A 15,831-nucleotide genomic window follows, 5' to 3' on the forward strand; every position below is an offset into this window, starting at 1 on the left:
GACTGCTGCTTAGATTCGAATGAAATACAGCATAAAGCGTCTACAGGACATAGTGCTCAATTGCAAATACCTTGTGATCTAAAGGTCCAAACCTGATACAGTCACTGCCACAATGTATGGCTGTTTTGTGAAATTTGATCGAATGGGAGCATCTGGCCAGTGGTGAGTCTAGACTAGGGGGAACCAGATAAAGAAACCCATCAAAGAACCCCCAATCACACGTTTCTACATTATTTAATCATGTATCTTTCTTTCCCCAGCAGGTGAAGCTGGGTGAAACAACATCCAGCACCCGGTCAGTCAGCACTGGTGCACCTCAGGGATGTGTGCTCTCCCCACTGCTCTTCTCACTCTACACCAACGACTGCACCTCAGGTGACCCATCTGTTAAACTCCTAAAATTTGCAGGCATCATCGGCCTCATCTGTGATGATGAGTCTGCATACAGGCGGGAGGTTGAACAGCTGGCCCTGTGGTGCGGTCGCAACAACCTAGAGCTAAACACGCTTAAAACCGTGGAGATGACAGTGGACTTCAGGAGGAGCCCCCCAGCACTGCCCCCCCTCACCATACTCAACAGTACTGTGTTGGCTGTAGAATCCTTCAAGTTTCTTGGATCCACTATCTCCAGGAACCTGAAGTGGGAACCCAACATCAACACCATCCTCAAAAAGGCCCAGCAGAGGATGTACTTCCTGCGCCAGCTTAGGACATGCCTCAGGAGCTGCTGAACCAGTTCTACCCTGCAGTCATAGAGTCTGTTCTGTGCACTTCAGTAACTGTCTGGTTTGGTTCAGCCACCAAACTGGACAAGAACAGACTCCAACGGACAGTCAGGTCTGCTGAAAAGATCATCTGTACCAACCTGCCCACCATCCAAGACCTGTTCACCGCCAGAGTCAGGAAACAGGCAGGAAAATTCACTGCAGACCCCTCACACCCCGGAAACAAACTTTTCAAACGCCTCCCTTCTGGTAGGCGTTACAGATCTCTGTTCACAAAAACCTCCAGACACAAAAACAATTTCTTCCCCCTCGCCATCTCACTATTGAACAACTCAAAGTAACATACATATTTATCCATGTAGCATATATATTTATCCCTGCACTTCTTGCACTCTCCACTTTCTTCTTTGCACTATTGTAACAATTCACAGCTCCTGTATATACTTTCTCAAACTTGAATAGACCATTGCACTGTTTGTTTTTGTATTGTCCTGTGTTTGTTTTGTATTGTGTTGTAATGTATATTATGTGTAATATTTGTTCTGATGTCAGATATTTCTTTATAGTAGTCGCTTCAAAAAATGAATGACCGCAACAGGGTTTGTCCTTCTAATCTTTCATATCATTCCATAAGTAGGCCGCTCACTGTTTGTACAAACAAACAAAAACAAACAAAAGAACAATTTCAGGTATGGGATGACAAACTGGTCACGGTTTGGAACAGAAATTCAGTGTAATTTGAAGTCAGCAGGTAAGGCCTGTGTCACACTGCCTGGCTGTTGCTTTGCGGTACTGCTGCATCTCAGTTGTGTGTATTTACACCTTCGTCATCTCTACTGCGGCGCTTCTACTGCCAACCCTGTCTTTCTGCATTGAGTCCAATACACACTGCACACACTGCATCAATACATAATCAGTTTGGTATCATCCATTGTTGATGGATGAAAAAAGTAAAAAGTGAAGACCAGAAAGTTGACCAGTTGTTACACGGAATCAGTCACGTCACTTTAATTGCTCTCATTCAGAGAGAGAGAGGGAGAGGGAGAGGGAGAGGGAGAGAGAGAGAGAGAGAGAGAGAGGGAGAGAGAGAGAGAGCACAATGCGAAACTACTAACTTATCAATGTAATGTAATTATAGCCTACATTGGGTACATGTAGCCTCCACTTTCCAATTGCTAAAATGGTTAAACACATATTATATTTATGCTAATACAGACATCGAAACTGCAGTGAAATGTGTCCGTCTATGGAATGTTGCTGGAATGATGTCAATATCATTATTAAGATTATTATGTTATTTTCACTGTCTATTTTTGCATTTCAGCAGGACGGCTGATGTGTCTGTGATTGCACAAAGATAGAGAGAGAGAGAAAGAGAGAGAGAGCAGGATTTTGCATACAGGTAAGACCAGAGTATTTCATTCTAGGTTAAGGAACAACCTCAGTGAGATAAATGCCAGAAGTTTGTGTTTGGGATCCAGGTCGTCCATCTTCAGATTTTACTCAAATATCAGCTGAGGGAAAGAGGAAGCAGCATCATGTCAGTCAAGGGGCGGATGAATATGTGGCAGATAAAGGTACAATCATTGGGTTAACCTAAATATCAGTAGGTAAGATACAGGTCAGCAGGTAAGATGCAGGTCAGTAGGCAAGATACAGGTCAGCATGTAATATAGAGGTCAGCAGGTAAGATGCAGGTCAGTAGGCAAGATACAGGTCAGTAGGCAAGATACAGGTCAGTAGGTAAGATACAGGTCAGCAGGTAAGATACAGGTCAGCAGGTAAGATACAGGTCAGCAGGTAAGATACAGGTCAGTAGGTAAGATACAGGTCAGCATGTAAGATACAGGTCAGCAGGTAAGATACAGGTCAATAGGTAAGATACAGGTCAGCATGTAAGATACAGGTCAGCATGTAAGATACAGGTCAGCAGGTCAGATGCAGGTCAGTAGGCAAGATACAGGTCAGTAGGCAAGATACAGGTCAGCAGGTAAGATACAGGTCAGCATGCAAGATACAGGTCAGTAGGTAAGATACAGGTCAGTAGGTAAGATACAGGTCAGCAGGTAAGATACAGGTCAGCAGGTAAGATACAGGTCAGTAGGTAAGATACAGGTCAGTAGGTAAGATACAGGTCAGCAGGTAAGATACAGGTCAGCAGGTAAGATACAGGTCAATAGGTAAGATACAGGTCAGTAGGTAAGATACAGGTCAGTTGGTAAAATACAGGTCAGTAGGTAAGATACAGGTCAGCAGGTTAGATAAAGGTCAGCAGGTAAGATACAGGTCAGCAGGTTAGATAAAGGTCAGCAGGTAAGATGCAGGTCAGCAGGTAAGATGCAGGTCAGTAGGCAAGATGCAGGTCAGTAGGTACGTAAGATTGAAAGGGGATGACAGTGGTTCTGTGATGTTCTGTTTTACTCACTTTGACTGGAGGTGCACTTGTCTCTCCACAGATACTGGCTTTCATCACCTGTGAAGAGAAAACATAGAATCAAAATGACACAATTGTCAAAATGATGTTAAATCAACATGGAACCATATATGATACATGGCCAGGGTTGACCATGCCACAGAAATACCTTTCCCCCTCAATGCCATGCTTACAGGTCTGACAGAACAAGACCATATCTTGAAGATAGGTTTTGCTATTTTTTTGGAAGTGTTTTTACTTCTATTTCTTGAAATTCTCTTTACATCCCGACAGCAACGAATAAATAGAGAGAAAATCGAATAAATAGAGAGAAAATCCATCATCTGTGGCCTTTGCACTGCTGTAAAATGCTCGTCCAGTCAATGTATTTAGCCAGAAATTAAATGAGCGGATGGCCTACGTGCCTTTCTACCAGTGGTGGACGAAGTAAACCAATTGTGTACTTGAGTAAAAGTACAGTTACATTGCATTGAATATTACTCAAGTAAAAGTAAAAGTATTCACCTCATTTTTTTACTTGAGTAGAAGCACAAAAGTATCTGCCTTCAAAAATTCTTAAGTATGAAAAGTAAAAGTATTTTTATTTAATTTTTTAAAATCAAACCCCCTACTTGAACAGGTAAACAATGCTTTACATTTGCCTAATCAAACCCAAAATACTCAAAACTATATTATCTTTAAGTAAGACCAAGTGGTTTTGAAGCAACAACACAAAAAGCATTCCTTCAAGTTTCATTATTTTATTTTCCATTAATTTCACTTGTCATAAACAGAGTAGTCATAAGAATGAATTGCGAAGTTCACTTCGCTTGGCCATGAATTCGACTGTGTCCCCGGCGTTAACGTTTGGTGAGGGAGGCTGTATTAAACTGGCACTTAGAATCTGGCACTTCTACAGATAATTTGGGTGCTAGCATATTGCTTTGGATAAAAGCACCTGTTAATGTAATGTATTTCAATGTAATATAATCAACCGGGGCATATTTATAACCACTCTGTTAGTAGTAGTCATGTAATCGCGAACTTACATTGGTGTGCTTTTTTAAATTTGATGGCGAGTTCCAGAATGCCGACAGCGTAGTGTTCTTAATGCAGAGGCGACACTTGAAGTAATAGGACTCTTTTTTCTTTTCGATGAATTCAAACAATTCGGCTAAATAAGGCCAGGGGTGTTGGGCACCAACTTCTGTTTCATCCGATGAGGCTGCAGTCAGCTCCTCAGCCATTTACCTGACAAATAATATTAATAATCTAGGAGTAAGAACTCTCAATGACCACAAGCACGTACCCCACCTTGTGCTTCCAGCTCCAGCGTGACTTTGCAATGCTTCAATCAGGGCAACACCTGTTGTTAACTTCATCAGATAATAGCGCGCTGGGCGCTGCCACTGATTGGTTATAGTCGCGATACACTTTGACCTTTTGGTATTTTATTAAAAATAAAAAAGGAACGAGTAAGGAACGAGTGTTTCTGTAAATGTAAGACGTGAAAAGTAATAATTTTCGCTTTAAATGTAGTGAAGTAAAAGTATAAAGTCTTACCAAATAAATGTACTTGAGTAAAGTACAGATACATGGAAATGTTACTTAAGTACAGTAACGAATTACATGTATTTCGTTACTGTCCACCACTGCTTTCTACCAACCTACAAGGCAGACATATTGCTCAAACTAGCGAGATAGTTAAAGGTAAAGAACAGAAACACACACACACACACTTCTGTACAGATCCACACCATGGCACCATCTAAAGCAATTTACAGCAATTCCCACAGCTTGGTGGAGGAGAAACACAATTTTCAAGGGCTGTGTACCAAAAGGCCTCCATAGTTCAGAAACACAAACTCTGTGACAAGAAACTTGGAGCACAGCTTCCCAACATGCTGCCTCCTCTCAGTCTAGCTGACAGGTGACCGACCACTCAGCCACAGAAGCCACTCAGCCACAGAAGCCTGTGGGCAGCAATGGAGATAAGGACGAAGGGTTCTTAAAGCCAAGCTTGACAGTTCAGTAAAAGCATCCACCATAGGGACAGGAAGCCAGGCGGTTGTTGGTTTCTAGTTGATGGTGTGGCAGTTAGCATACCTAGCTATATCCTAGCTCTTAAACCCTAAACCCTCCCAGCAGGTCAGGAGGTAACGATGGCAACAACTGAGGGAATCGAAGGGCCTGAAAAGAGAGGCCATGGTTGCTGTGTCTGTTGGTCAGGTAATTATTTGGTTTGTTTTTGGGGAATGTGTAATTTCCCTGAACTATACAGCCAACGTAGCTGATGTAGCAAGGACGAAAATTTGCTGCTCTCCTCTCCTCATCGCTCTAGTCTAGGAGCACTCTAGTAGTGCTCCAGTTATATACATTTACATACATACATTTAGTCATTTAGCAGATGCTTTTATCCAAAGCGACGTACATAGTTGTCAGACAATTCATGTCCATGTGTTTTGGATGAATGGCTTTAGAGAAGGGATTTTTTTCGGTTGTATAAGTCTAGCTCACCCTCGCTGGTTTCTCCAAGATTGCTACCCTACCTTTAATAGTTCATATAGAACACAATAGAACATTCCAACAAGGAGGACAAAAGCCACCAACCTCCTTCCTTGTCTTTTGGTCGGGGAAAGTTCTCAGGGTCCAGACCATTTTGGCCAGGGCCGCTTCAGGGGTGATGTCATACCCAGACACAACTGCCTTCCTCAGTTCCTGAGACACGGGGAAAGAGAGGGAAGGAAAGTCGTCAGTAGAGGGAGGGGACACACACCTCACCTGCACTCTGCAGTGGGATCTCTGCCAGACAAAGTCAGGTAATCTGATGTGCCAACTGCTGCTCTTGGAAAGAGAAGAGTGAAGTTGAGGGACAGAGACACTGTACACTCTGCAATGTGATCTACATTTACATTTGGTCATTTAGAAGACACTTTTATCCAAAGCGACGTACAAGGGAGAAAACAATCAAGCTACAAGGAATAGAGACCTAGTGTAACAATAAATACTATTTTACATAACAATAGAGAAAAAAGTGGAGGAATGTAACTGCTGTAAAGCCAGGTAATCGGACGTGCTCACTGCTGCTCTTGGAAGATGAGATGGAGAGTGAAGGTGAGGGACAGAGAGAGGAGGGGAGCAGCTAATGAACATGTGCACTGGGAACCTCACCGAGGACACATCATAGATGGGCAGCACAGTGCCCTTGTAGACCTGGGTACAGTTCAGAATGACCACACCCCTCGCATCGGCATCCTTCAGGGCATCGATCAGATGGGGGTCATTCGGTGCATTGCCTGAACCAAAGGTCTCAAGGATGAGACCATCTGCCCCATTCAGAATAGAAGTGACCTGGAACAGAGGAAAGAGTTACAGAGACCTCACCTGGAATACATGTAAGAGCAAGCAAGAGTTAACCTGGTACAAAGGTAACAGTTAATGATAGTTTACCTGTAACATGGGTAAGACTAGTTCTTTTTTAAGTATTTCCTAAAATGTAGCTTAAGATGTTACCTTCTGCAACCTGAGTGGATTTGCAGCCTTTTTTGTTTTGTGTGGCATGATTTTAGCTCTCTTCGGCACCGGAATAAAAACATCCAAATTTCACTCTGGACTGAATTATTTTCTTTTGAATGGAAGCGTACTTTTTATTTTATGTGCTTGAAACCTTCATGGTGAAAGTGAAATGATGGAACTTTTTCACCAAATTAGTGGTTAATTTCCTCGAAACAAGAGGTGGCTCATCTTACCCCCTGGCTCAACATACCCCACTCTCCCCCTACAAGTTCATGCCACTTCATATGCAGAATCCAGGTACACTTACATACTCAGCCTTTATCCCTGGGAAGACCTTCAGCAACCTTACATCAGGGAATTCAGATATGGAGGCTTTGACTCTGAGCTCTTTGGGCTTGCATATGGGCTTGCATTCTCGCACTTCAGGACAGAGAAGTGAGAGATGACATTATTTATAACAGTGTTATTTAGTTATTCCTGAAAATAGGATAACGATAGCTACACAGTGAATCAATGTTAAATCAACCTAAAACTCACTCGCTCTGCTTTTTTGAATAACGTTACAAATTACACTCAGGGTTAATCTTTATTGTCCGTACACTACCTCACAGAAACGTACCCTTGATCAGAGTCTCCAGCCTGGCCAGGGGTTCAGCGTTGGGGCTGTCGTACACACTGTATGAGTCACAGTCGTACTTGCACACCCTGTTGCCCTGATACAGCTTGGTGTCATCATAGATCATCACCTGTCCAGGCATTAAGAAACAAAGAGGTCAGGGTAGCAGCATGGAGCAGTTGCCAGAACGGCACTTCATACACATGACATGAAAAGGGAACATGACTGCGCTTAGATCTAGAATTTGAATCAAAGGCAGGACACTGTTCTTTTATTCCAGTAAGACACTGCCCTTTAATCCTGCAGTAAGTTTTTCAGCAGCATGTGAATGGCAAAAATTATACATATGGCAACAAAACTCAAGTGGAGAGTGTCAGAAAACAGGAGGGAGTGATGAGAGAGAAAGGGGAGGGAGACATGGCAGTGATGCGTCTTAGGTAGGAGGTAGAAGGAAAAGTGCTGTTGGAGCGCCCTCTGCTGACCTGTTGCAGAAATTTGTTTGTTGAGTAGCAGCTGGCCATCAGTATAGCTCCGATGAAGTTGTCTTCCGCATTGCTGCGTGGGTGAAATAACGGACTCTGCATGGACAGACCGACAGACAAACAAACAGGATGTAGGTGGGCAGAGCAATGATACATAAGGAACACCAGCAACAGCAACATGTAATTATATCCTGTAATATTCTATAGGTGTAAACTATAAACTCAGAAGACCTTAAATGGCCAGCGGGGTCAGTTCCTAGTGGAGATAAACTGAAGACTTGTTATGATATGCACTCGCACTGTGCCTAGTGCTCAGCGCCGTGGGTGATGGTCCTCTGATAGACTGGTGTCCTGTCTAAGGGGTATACTTGTATATCACACTCCTCTAGGGTTAATATATATATATAACCCTAACCCTAACCCTCCTCATACCACAGCAATAGGGAGACGCTCTGGCTCTGTGGGCCATCCCAGCTCAGGTAGTGCTTGTTCAGACAGTGTTGTACCACAGTGGGTATGGCGGTCTCACCTGGGAGCCTGTCAGGATGACTGGCTTCTTCAGGTCCCACAGGATGAAGGACAGAGCAGAGGATGTGTAGGCCATTGTATCGGTCCCATGGAGGATGACAAAGCCATCATAGTCATCCGCTGCTGCCTGGAGTACAGAGAGAGAGAGAGAGAGAGAGAGATTTAAGAAGGCAGAAATATACCTCCCGAGTCCCCTCCCGTCCCCCCCCCATTTTTTTTTTTATTAAATCACTGGCAGTCAACTGCATAGGCTTATGAACACTTAATTAGACACAATAGGAGGAAGAGTCTGGGTTTACAGTAAACAATATTGCAACGCAGTCGTAAACAAATTATTTTCTCTCTGGAGGCATAGAGAAGCAAAGCTCGCTTGGTTACCAGAATTCTGTTTCTGAAGGCTTACAGAAGTTAGCATAGTAAACAGAATTCTGTCTCTGGAGGCATACAGAGAAGTAACCATAGTTACCCGAATTATGTCTCCTATTTCAAACCATTCGGAGGGGGTCATATTGGACGAGTCAATGGGCGGATCCAGACTCTCTATGTGGTACAGAACCTTGAAGTCTTTGTTGTAGTCATTCACAGCCTTTTGGCTTGAGGAAGAAAGAGAGCAGCATTTAGACAGAAATCTCGTTAGCATGCATGACAGTTCCACGTGAATGTAGCTACTTTACATTTATATTACAATATATTAATTATTTATACTTAATTGACATAGTGAACACCATTACTCAGAGCTACTTACAGAATACCCTTTTTCAGAGCTACTAACAGAATACCCTTTTTCAGAGCTACTTACAGAATACCCTTTTTCAGAGGTACTAAGAGAATACCCTTTTTCAGAGCTACTAACAGTATGCAGTTTTCATCCATCCCTTTAAAAAGATGTATTGACATCAGCGTTCAGGTTTGAAAACATAAAAATGTGTAGTTTTATTATGTTTAGCTCTTTATCCATCACAGCTGGCCAATGTAACCCAATAGAGTATCGTAACAATGTCTTGGATTGGTACCACCCCCACCATCATGTTGTTGCACTTACTGCAGCAGCAACCAGCCTTCTTGGACTGTGAGCCGTTCTCGAGCCTGCTCCTCAGTCTCGTTGGGTCTCTTCTCATACAGCACCAAATGGCGGAACAGCCAGTCTGTCAGGACCTTCTTGCTCACCGGCTGTAGATATCCTGAAATACATAGACCCTCATCTTCATCACTGATATCACCCTCCTCTTCATCTTCATCACTGGCATACTATGTATTACCCATTCACACCACTACATTCAGATCTTACTTATCGAGAACAAATCTAAATCTACCCTGGGGGCTCATTGTGCATGCTGGTTTTCAATATGAATAACTGAGCACTCAGTTATTTAACAAACAAACAATACAAATCCTGAAAAAAACTGATAATAAAAAAATCTTAAGTGAAGTCAAATGAAGCAGTATAAGCAGCTCAATCAATCAACAAGTAATTGTGGGCGTAGCTGCCATTAAACATATTAAAACAAAATGGGGCCCCAGGGCAAGGGTTGCGCAACAGTAAATTAAGTGATGTAAAACAATTTTGCCATGGTTACATGGTGATTGGAATTTTGGCCAAAACCATACGTGGGATGGTTGGATGAAATAGAATGACGTCTATGTGAATGCTTGGAATAACACACCTTTGATAGGGCCACTTTAATGGACCAACAATTCTATTTCAAAATGTACTTCAGAACCACGTGTTGGTTTTGCTGCACATTACTAATCAATTTGTGATATCAAAGGTAGCCATCATTCATACGGCTGCAACATCATTGATAATCAATATGTGATATCAAAGGCAGCCATCATTCATACGGCTGCAACATCATTGATAATCAATATGTGATATCAAAGGCAGCCATCATTCATACGGCTGCAACATCATTGATAATCAATATGTGACATCAAAGGCAGCCATCATTAATGCGGCTGCAACATCATTGATAATCAACATGTGACATCAAAGGCAGCCATCATTCATGCGGCTGCAACATCATTGATAATCAATATGTGATATCAAAGGCAGCCATCATTCATACGGCTGCAAAATCATTGATAATCAATATGTGATTCAAAGGCAGCCATCATTCATACGGCTGCAACATCATTGATAATCAATATGTGATATCAAAGGCAGCCATCATTCATATGGCTGCAACATCATTGATAATCAATATGTGATATCAAAGGCAGCCATCATTCATACGGCTGCAACATCATTGATAATCAATATGTGATATCAAAGGCAGTCATCATTCATACGGCTGCAACCTCATTGTCGAAATGTCTTGCATAAATCTCCACAGTGGAGGAAATCACTATATAAATTCAGTTAGGGTTAGGGTTAGGGTTGAATTAATTTCCTCCCCATTTACGGGAAATCACAAAAATATATTTCAGCAACCTACCTTCGTCATTCTCTAACATTGCAATAGTGCCTCCGGTGTAGATCACAAGCACCTTTCTTGTTAATTTCAGTTCCAAGACGATTTGTGACATGGTGAATACAGCTGGATGGTCTATTTCTCTCTGTGCAGTGTCTCCTGAAACACTTTTAATCAGTTGACGTGTGTATTATCTGTTTGTAAAATGAAACACGGATACAGGCTATGAATAAATAAGTCCCAAGTTAAATTAGGTTTTGATGGCATCTGAATAGCTGTGTAACTTTAACATATGGTAACTATTCAGCTAGCTGATTGAATTTAGCTAACAAAACATTTTTAAAGATGACTAGCAATTAATTTGTTAGATATTTAGTACAAAAGCAACTTCTGCAACAAACTCCTGTGCATGTTCTACCAGTCTGTTGTTGCCAGTGTCCTTTTTTATGCTGTAGTGTGCTGGGGAGGCAGCATAAAGAAGAGGGATGCAGGGCGATTGGACAGGCTTGTGAGGAAGGCGGGAGCTGTTGTTGACACCAAACTGGACTGCCTCACAACAGTGGCGGAGAGAAGGACCCTGAGTAGGTTGCTGACCATCTTGGACAATGCTCACCACCCACTACACATAACTCTCAACGGACAGAGGAGCATATTCAGTGCAGACCCCGGTCAAAGTCATGGTCATCAGACAGGCTAAGTAAGCTTGTCCCCAGTGCCATTCAGCTTTATAACGCCACGCAGTTTTTCCTCCTCTCTCCCCTGTCACTGCCCCTATGCACAATATGTTAAGAGACTGACAGACATTGGATCTCATTCTCAAACACAGTTAAGAACATGTTACAAAGTTCCAGAGACAATTCTGGCTTTCATGAAAGTTTTCTCATCTGGTATTTGTCCTTAACTTTGAACAGACTGTAAGAACACTAAACAGTCATAAATCGCCAGATTGGCCTGCGTCCATGTTCTTAAGGGCTGCATTTGTGAGAAATCGTTGCTGATTGAGTTCACATCAACTCTATGACATCCTCGGATTAAAATAATTATGATAATAATAAATATGAGAATATTTGTATCATAAACAATTAAGTTTCACATGTATAGTCATGATTCTACGAGGCATTGTGATGTCCTAACATAAAAACACTACACCAACACTGCCAATGGCATGAATAAGAATGGAGAAGACGTTCATTTACATGCAGCGGAATTTCCCCCTTGAGAGCCTTCATTTGCGTTTGAACTTTTGATATTATTTGTCTGTGAGTAGATATTTTGTGTATGTTCATTTAATGCTGTTTAGAGAATTTAAAAGTGACATCGAAATTCTGTTTGTAAATGCTCTTGTGGTGCTACCTTTATGCCACATTATTCCACGTGAAATGTATGTGTCTCTTTATTTCTGTCTGTTCCAGATAGTTTTACAAAATCAAACGTCCTGTATGAATAATTGCATGCTGATAACTTCAGTAAACTCAAGCAAAACAAGACTTGTGGATTCACTTGAATTTCATGATCTTAATTCTGCAAAGAAAAGTGTTATCTGTCTAGTCTTGCTAGGTAAATGCGGTAGGAGGACAGCATAGAGAGAGAAAGAGAGCCCCCCCCCCCCCCAGGAATTACTCTCTGAAATGTCACCGTGTATTGTCCCGTCCCCCCCGTCCCCACAACGAAATGTTGATCTCCATCCAGCTGGCCCTTCTAGGAAAGGAATCATTTGCTTCCTATCTTTTTTTTTTTCCTATCTTAGTTTTACACCATTTTCATGAAGGAGGTATAGTCTACCTTGCGTTCTTATTGTGCCTTATTGCCCAACTGTGTTCTGTACTTAGCCTGGCAATAAACTAAATATATTTGAAACAAACTAAATATATGTAACTTTTTATAAAACTGCCATTATGTAATTTGAAAAACAACAATATAGGCTAGATAATAATTGCCTAACAATAAAGCCAATTTATATAGGACTAAAATCAGGATCAATTCATTCATTAGTAAAACCATTTGCAACTCTAAATCATTGCAGTGGAAATCCCTTCACTGCGACAACCCTACTTATAGTACAGATGCACATTTTCATTAGTATGTTTGCTCCTTGGGGATAATACCCGCTGTTAAAACGACACCGATACGTCCGCAACAGCAGACAATAGAGACTAGTCGCGAACTCAGATGTTTTGGATTATGTTTAGGTAATAGGTATACGTTTAAATTGCATAACATTTAATCGGTGACGAAATAGAACAATCTGTAAAGTGTAAACTAAATAATGCCGTCACAAACACATGCATGATTTAAATAGAACAATCTTGTGGAAAAAACTTGCAGCACTACAGGCTAGACAAGTAATTAGAAAGGAAGAACCTAGTTACCTTCCCAGAGACAGCTGCGTCCTCCGGCCAGTTCTGAACTTGTTTTTTGAGTTATTGCTGATGCTCCTTTTATAGTTTTGTGCGAGGCCTGATCTTAAAGAGGTCAGGGGTTGTTTTGTAATCACTTACCGAGAAAGTTGGAGCATTGTCAGTAATTCAGAAGTCATTTAATTGTGAAATATAGAGTCACAGTTACAGTAAAAGATCAAATCAGAAGATGATGAAAGAAATATGTCACATATTACACAAGTCAATCAACACTCCACCCATCTGAACATTTGCTTTCAAACAGCCATAACACATTCAATAAAGCTGGTAACTTTAATTTCATTTATTGTTGCCTTATTAATAAATACAGACTATGTAGTCCTGCATCGGAGATGAGAGCAATCCATAGACTACATCAACAAATCTCTTATATTGAATGAATTTTTATCTGACCATGACATTGACATTTTATGTCTTAGTGAAACCTGGCATCACAGTGGTGACTACCTCTCCTTAAATGAAACGGCTCCTGCAGGCTATAAATACATCGAAAAAGCACGCAGTTCTGGTCGTGGTGGGGGGCTGGCAGTGTTTTATTGGGACACTTTCGGCCTTGTTGAACTGCAGGTCCCTGTTTCCCCATCTTTTGAATGCTTAGCTGCCAGAATCGTCACCCCTCAACCTCTGATAATTGTTTCTATTTATAGACCACCCAGAGCTAACCCTACTTTTATATCTGACTTCTCAAATCTCCTCACAACCCTGTGCCCCACCTTTTCCAGGATGGTTGTACTTGGTGATTTCAATATTCACGTAGATGCCCCCAAGTGCCCGCTGGCCGTTGACTTCCTCAACCTCCTTGATTGCCCCCGGCTCACTCAGCATGTACAAGGACCTACCCATAAACATGGCCACACCCTTGATCTTGCCATCACTGCCGATGTCTCAGTTTCCAACACCCATGTCCTGGAGTTAGGCATATCTGACCACAGTGTGGTACTACTGGACACTATTGCTACACCACCTGCCCCCAGCAGCAAGCGCTCCATCACCTTCCGTAAGATCAAGGATATTGACCATGCCCTGCTATCAAATGCTCTCTCTTCTGCCCTGACTGAGCCTGATCCTGCACTCTCACTTGAAGAGAATGTACACCGCTACAACCACACTCTTCAAGATGGCCTAGACAGGTTTGCCCCTGAAAGAACGCGGCTGGTGTCCTTCCAGCGCTCAGCCCCCTGGTTCACTGACCATCTCAGAGCCCTTAAGTCAGAGGGTCAAAAAATTGAGCGCAGATTTAGGCGAACTGGCTTAACTGTCCACAAGCTGTACTTCAGAGAACATCAGAAAATATATTCCTCTGCTCTTAGAGCTACCAGGGCATCATGCTACTCCACTCTCATTGACTCTGGCCATAATAACCCAAGGCACCTGTTCTCCACTATAAATCAGATGCTCAAACCTTGCAGCTCCTCCACCAATATTCCCTCCTCTGATGACTGCAACCGCTTTATGGACTTTTTCAAAACAAAGGTCGATAACATCAGGCGCAACATCACCCCCGACCAACCTGATCCTCTCTCGGATCTTGCCCCCCGTGATGGCCCAGCCCTTGATCATTTTGCTGAGGTCACCCAAGCTGAGCTGTCCAGCATTGTTTTAAAAATGAACTCCTCCACCAGCTCTTTGGATCCCATCCCCACATCCCTATTGAAAGCTTGCCTCACAGCCATTGTCCCCACTGCAACCCACATAATAAACAGGTCCCTATCTACTGGTGAAGTTGCCCCCTCCCTAAAACTGGCAGCCATCAAACCTGTGCTTAAAAAGCACAATCTGGACCCTGAGGACCTATCAAACTACCGTCCCATCTCAAACCTCCCCTTCCTAGCAAAGGTCCTGGAAAAGGTCGTCTCCCTCCAGCTGCATAACCATCTCCACTCCCACCAGCTTTATGAATCCTTCCAGTCTGGTTTCAGACCTTCCCATAGCACTGAAACTGCTCTGGTGAGGGTGGTAAATGACCTCCTAATGTCATCAGACTCTGGCTCACCCAGCCTACTAGTCCTGCTGGATCTAAGCGCCGCTTTTGATACAGTGCACCATACTATCCTGTTTCGGCGCCTCCAGGAGGTGGGAATTACAGGCACTGCCCTGGACTTCTTTTATTCCTATCTCTCAGGACGGCAGGAATATGTTGCCCTTGGCAATGTCACCTCCAGCATTAGGTGCGTTACCTCCGGTGTCCCCCAGGAGTCAGTCCTGGGGCCCCTGCTTTTCTTTACATGCTACCCCTGGGAAACATACTTCGAGGTCATAACATCCCATTTCACTCCTATGCAGATGACACACAAATCTACATCCGAACTTCACCCGACAAACAACAGGCACTATCACAGACTACCAAATGCCTGGATGACATCCAGCACTGGATGAGCAACAACTCACTTCAGCTAAATGGTGGCAAGTCTGAAGCCATTCTTATTGGCACGCCCCACCAAATAAAAAAGGCTGGTATCACCCAAATCACCATAAATGGCCACCCCACCCCTCTCTCCTCACTCGTCACAAACCTTGGTGTCAAGCTGGATTCTTCATTGTCCTTTGATTCACACATCAAATCCATCTGGCAAACTTCATTTTACCACCTGAGAAACATCTCAAGGCTGAGACCCTCTCTTCCCAAACATGCTGCAGAAAAGCTGGTGCATGCATTCATCAGCTCCCGTCTGGACTACTGCAACTCTCTGCTGGCAGGTCTTCCAGCAAAATCCATCCAGAGG

At 42.8% G+C, this 15,831-nt stretch overlaps 1 protein-coding gene across 1 annotated transcript; it reads right to left on the reverse strand.

Annotated features, from left to right (window-relative positions):
• Positions 1-2,109: 2,109 nt before the first annotated feature.
• On the reverse strand, positions 2,110-10,806 carry LOC308366532 (L-asparaginase 1-like; the record flags this gene model as incomplete). Its single annotated transcript, XM_080840250.1, has 11 exons — positions 2,110-2,239; positions 3,151-3,198; positions 5,749-5,856; positions 6,310-6,489; positions 6,962-7,074; positions 7,274-7,400; positions 7,753-7,848; positions 8,282-8,407; positions 8,747-8,873; positions 9,323-9,461; positions 10,716-10,806. 11 exons carry the CDS (start codon positions 10,804-10,806, stop codon positions 2,225-2,227), a joined length of 1,170 nt encoding a protein of 389 aa, XP_080696376.1. The 3' UTR covers positions 2,110-2,224.
• Between the last annotated feature and the right edge of the window lie 5,025 nt (positions 10,807-15,831).

The sequence above is a fragment of the Sprattus sprattus genome (assembly GCF_963457725.1).
Source record: "Sprattus sprattus genome assembly, chromosome: 6".
In the NCBI taxonomy this organism is placed as follows: domain Eukaryota; kingdom Metazoa; phylum Chordata; class Actinopteri; order Clupeiformes; family Clupeidae; genus Sprattus; species Sprattus sprattus.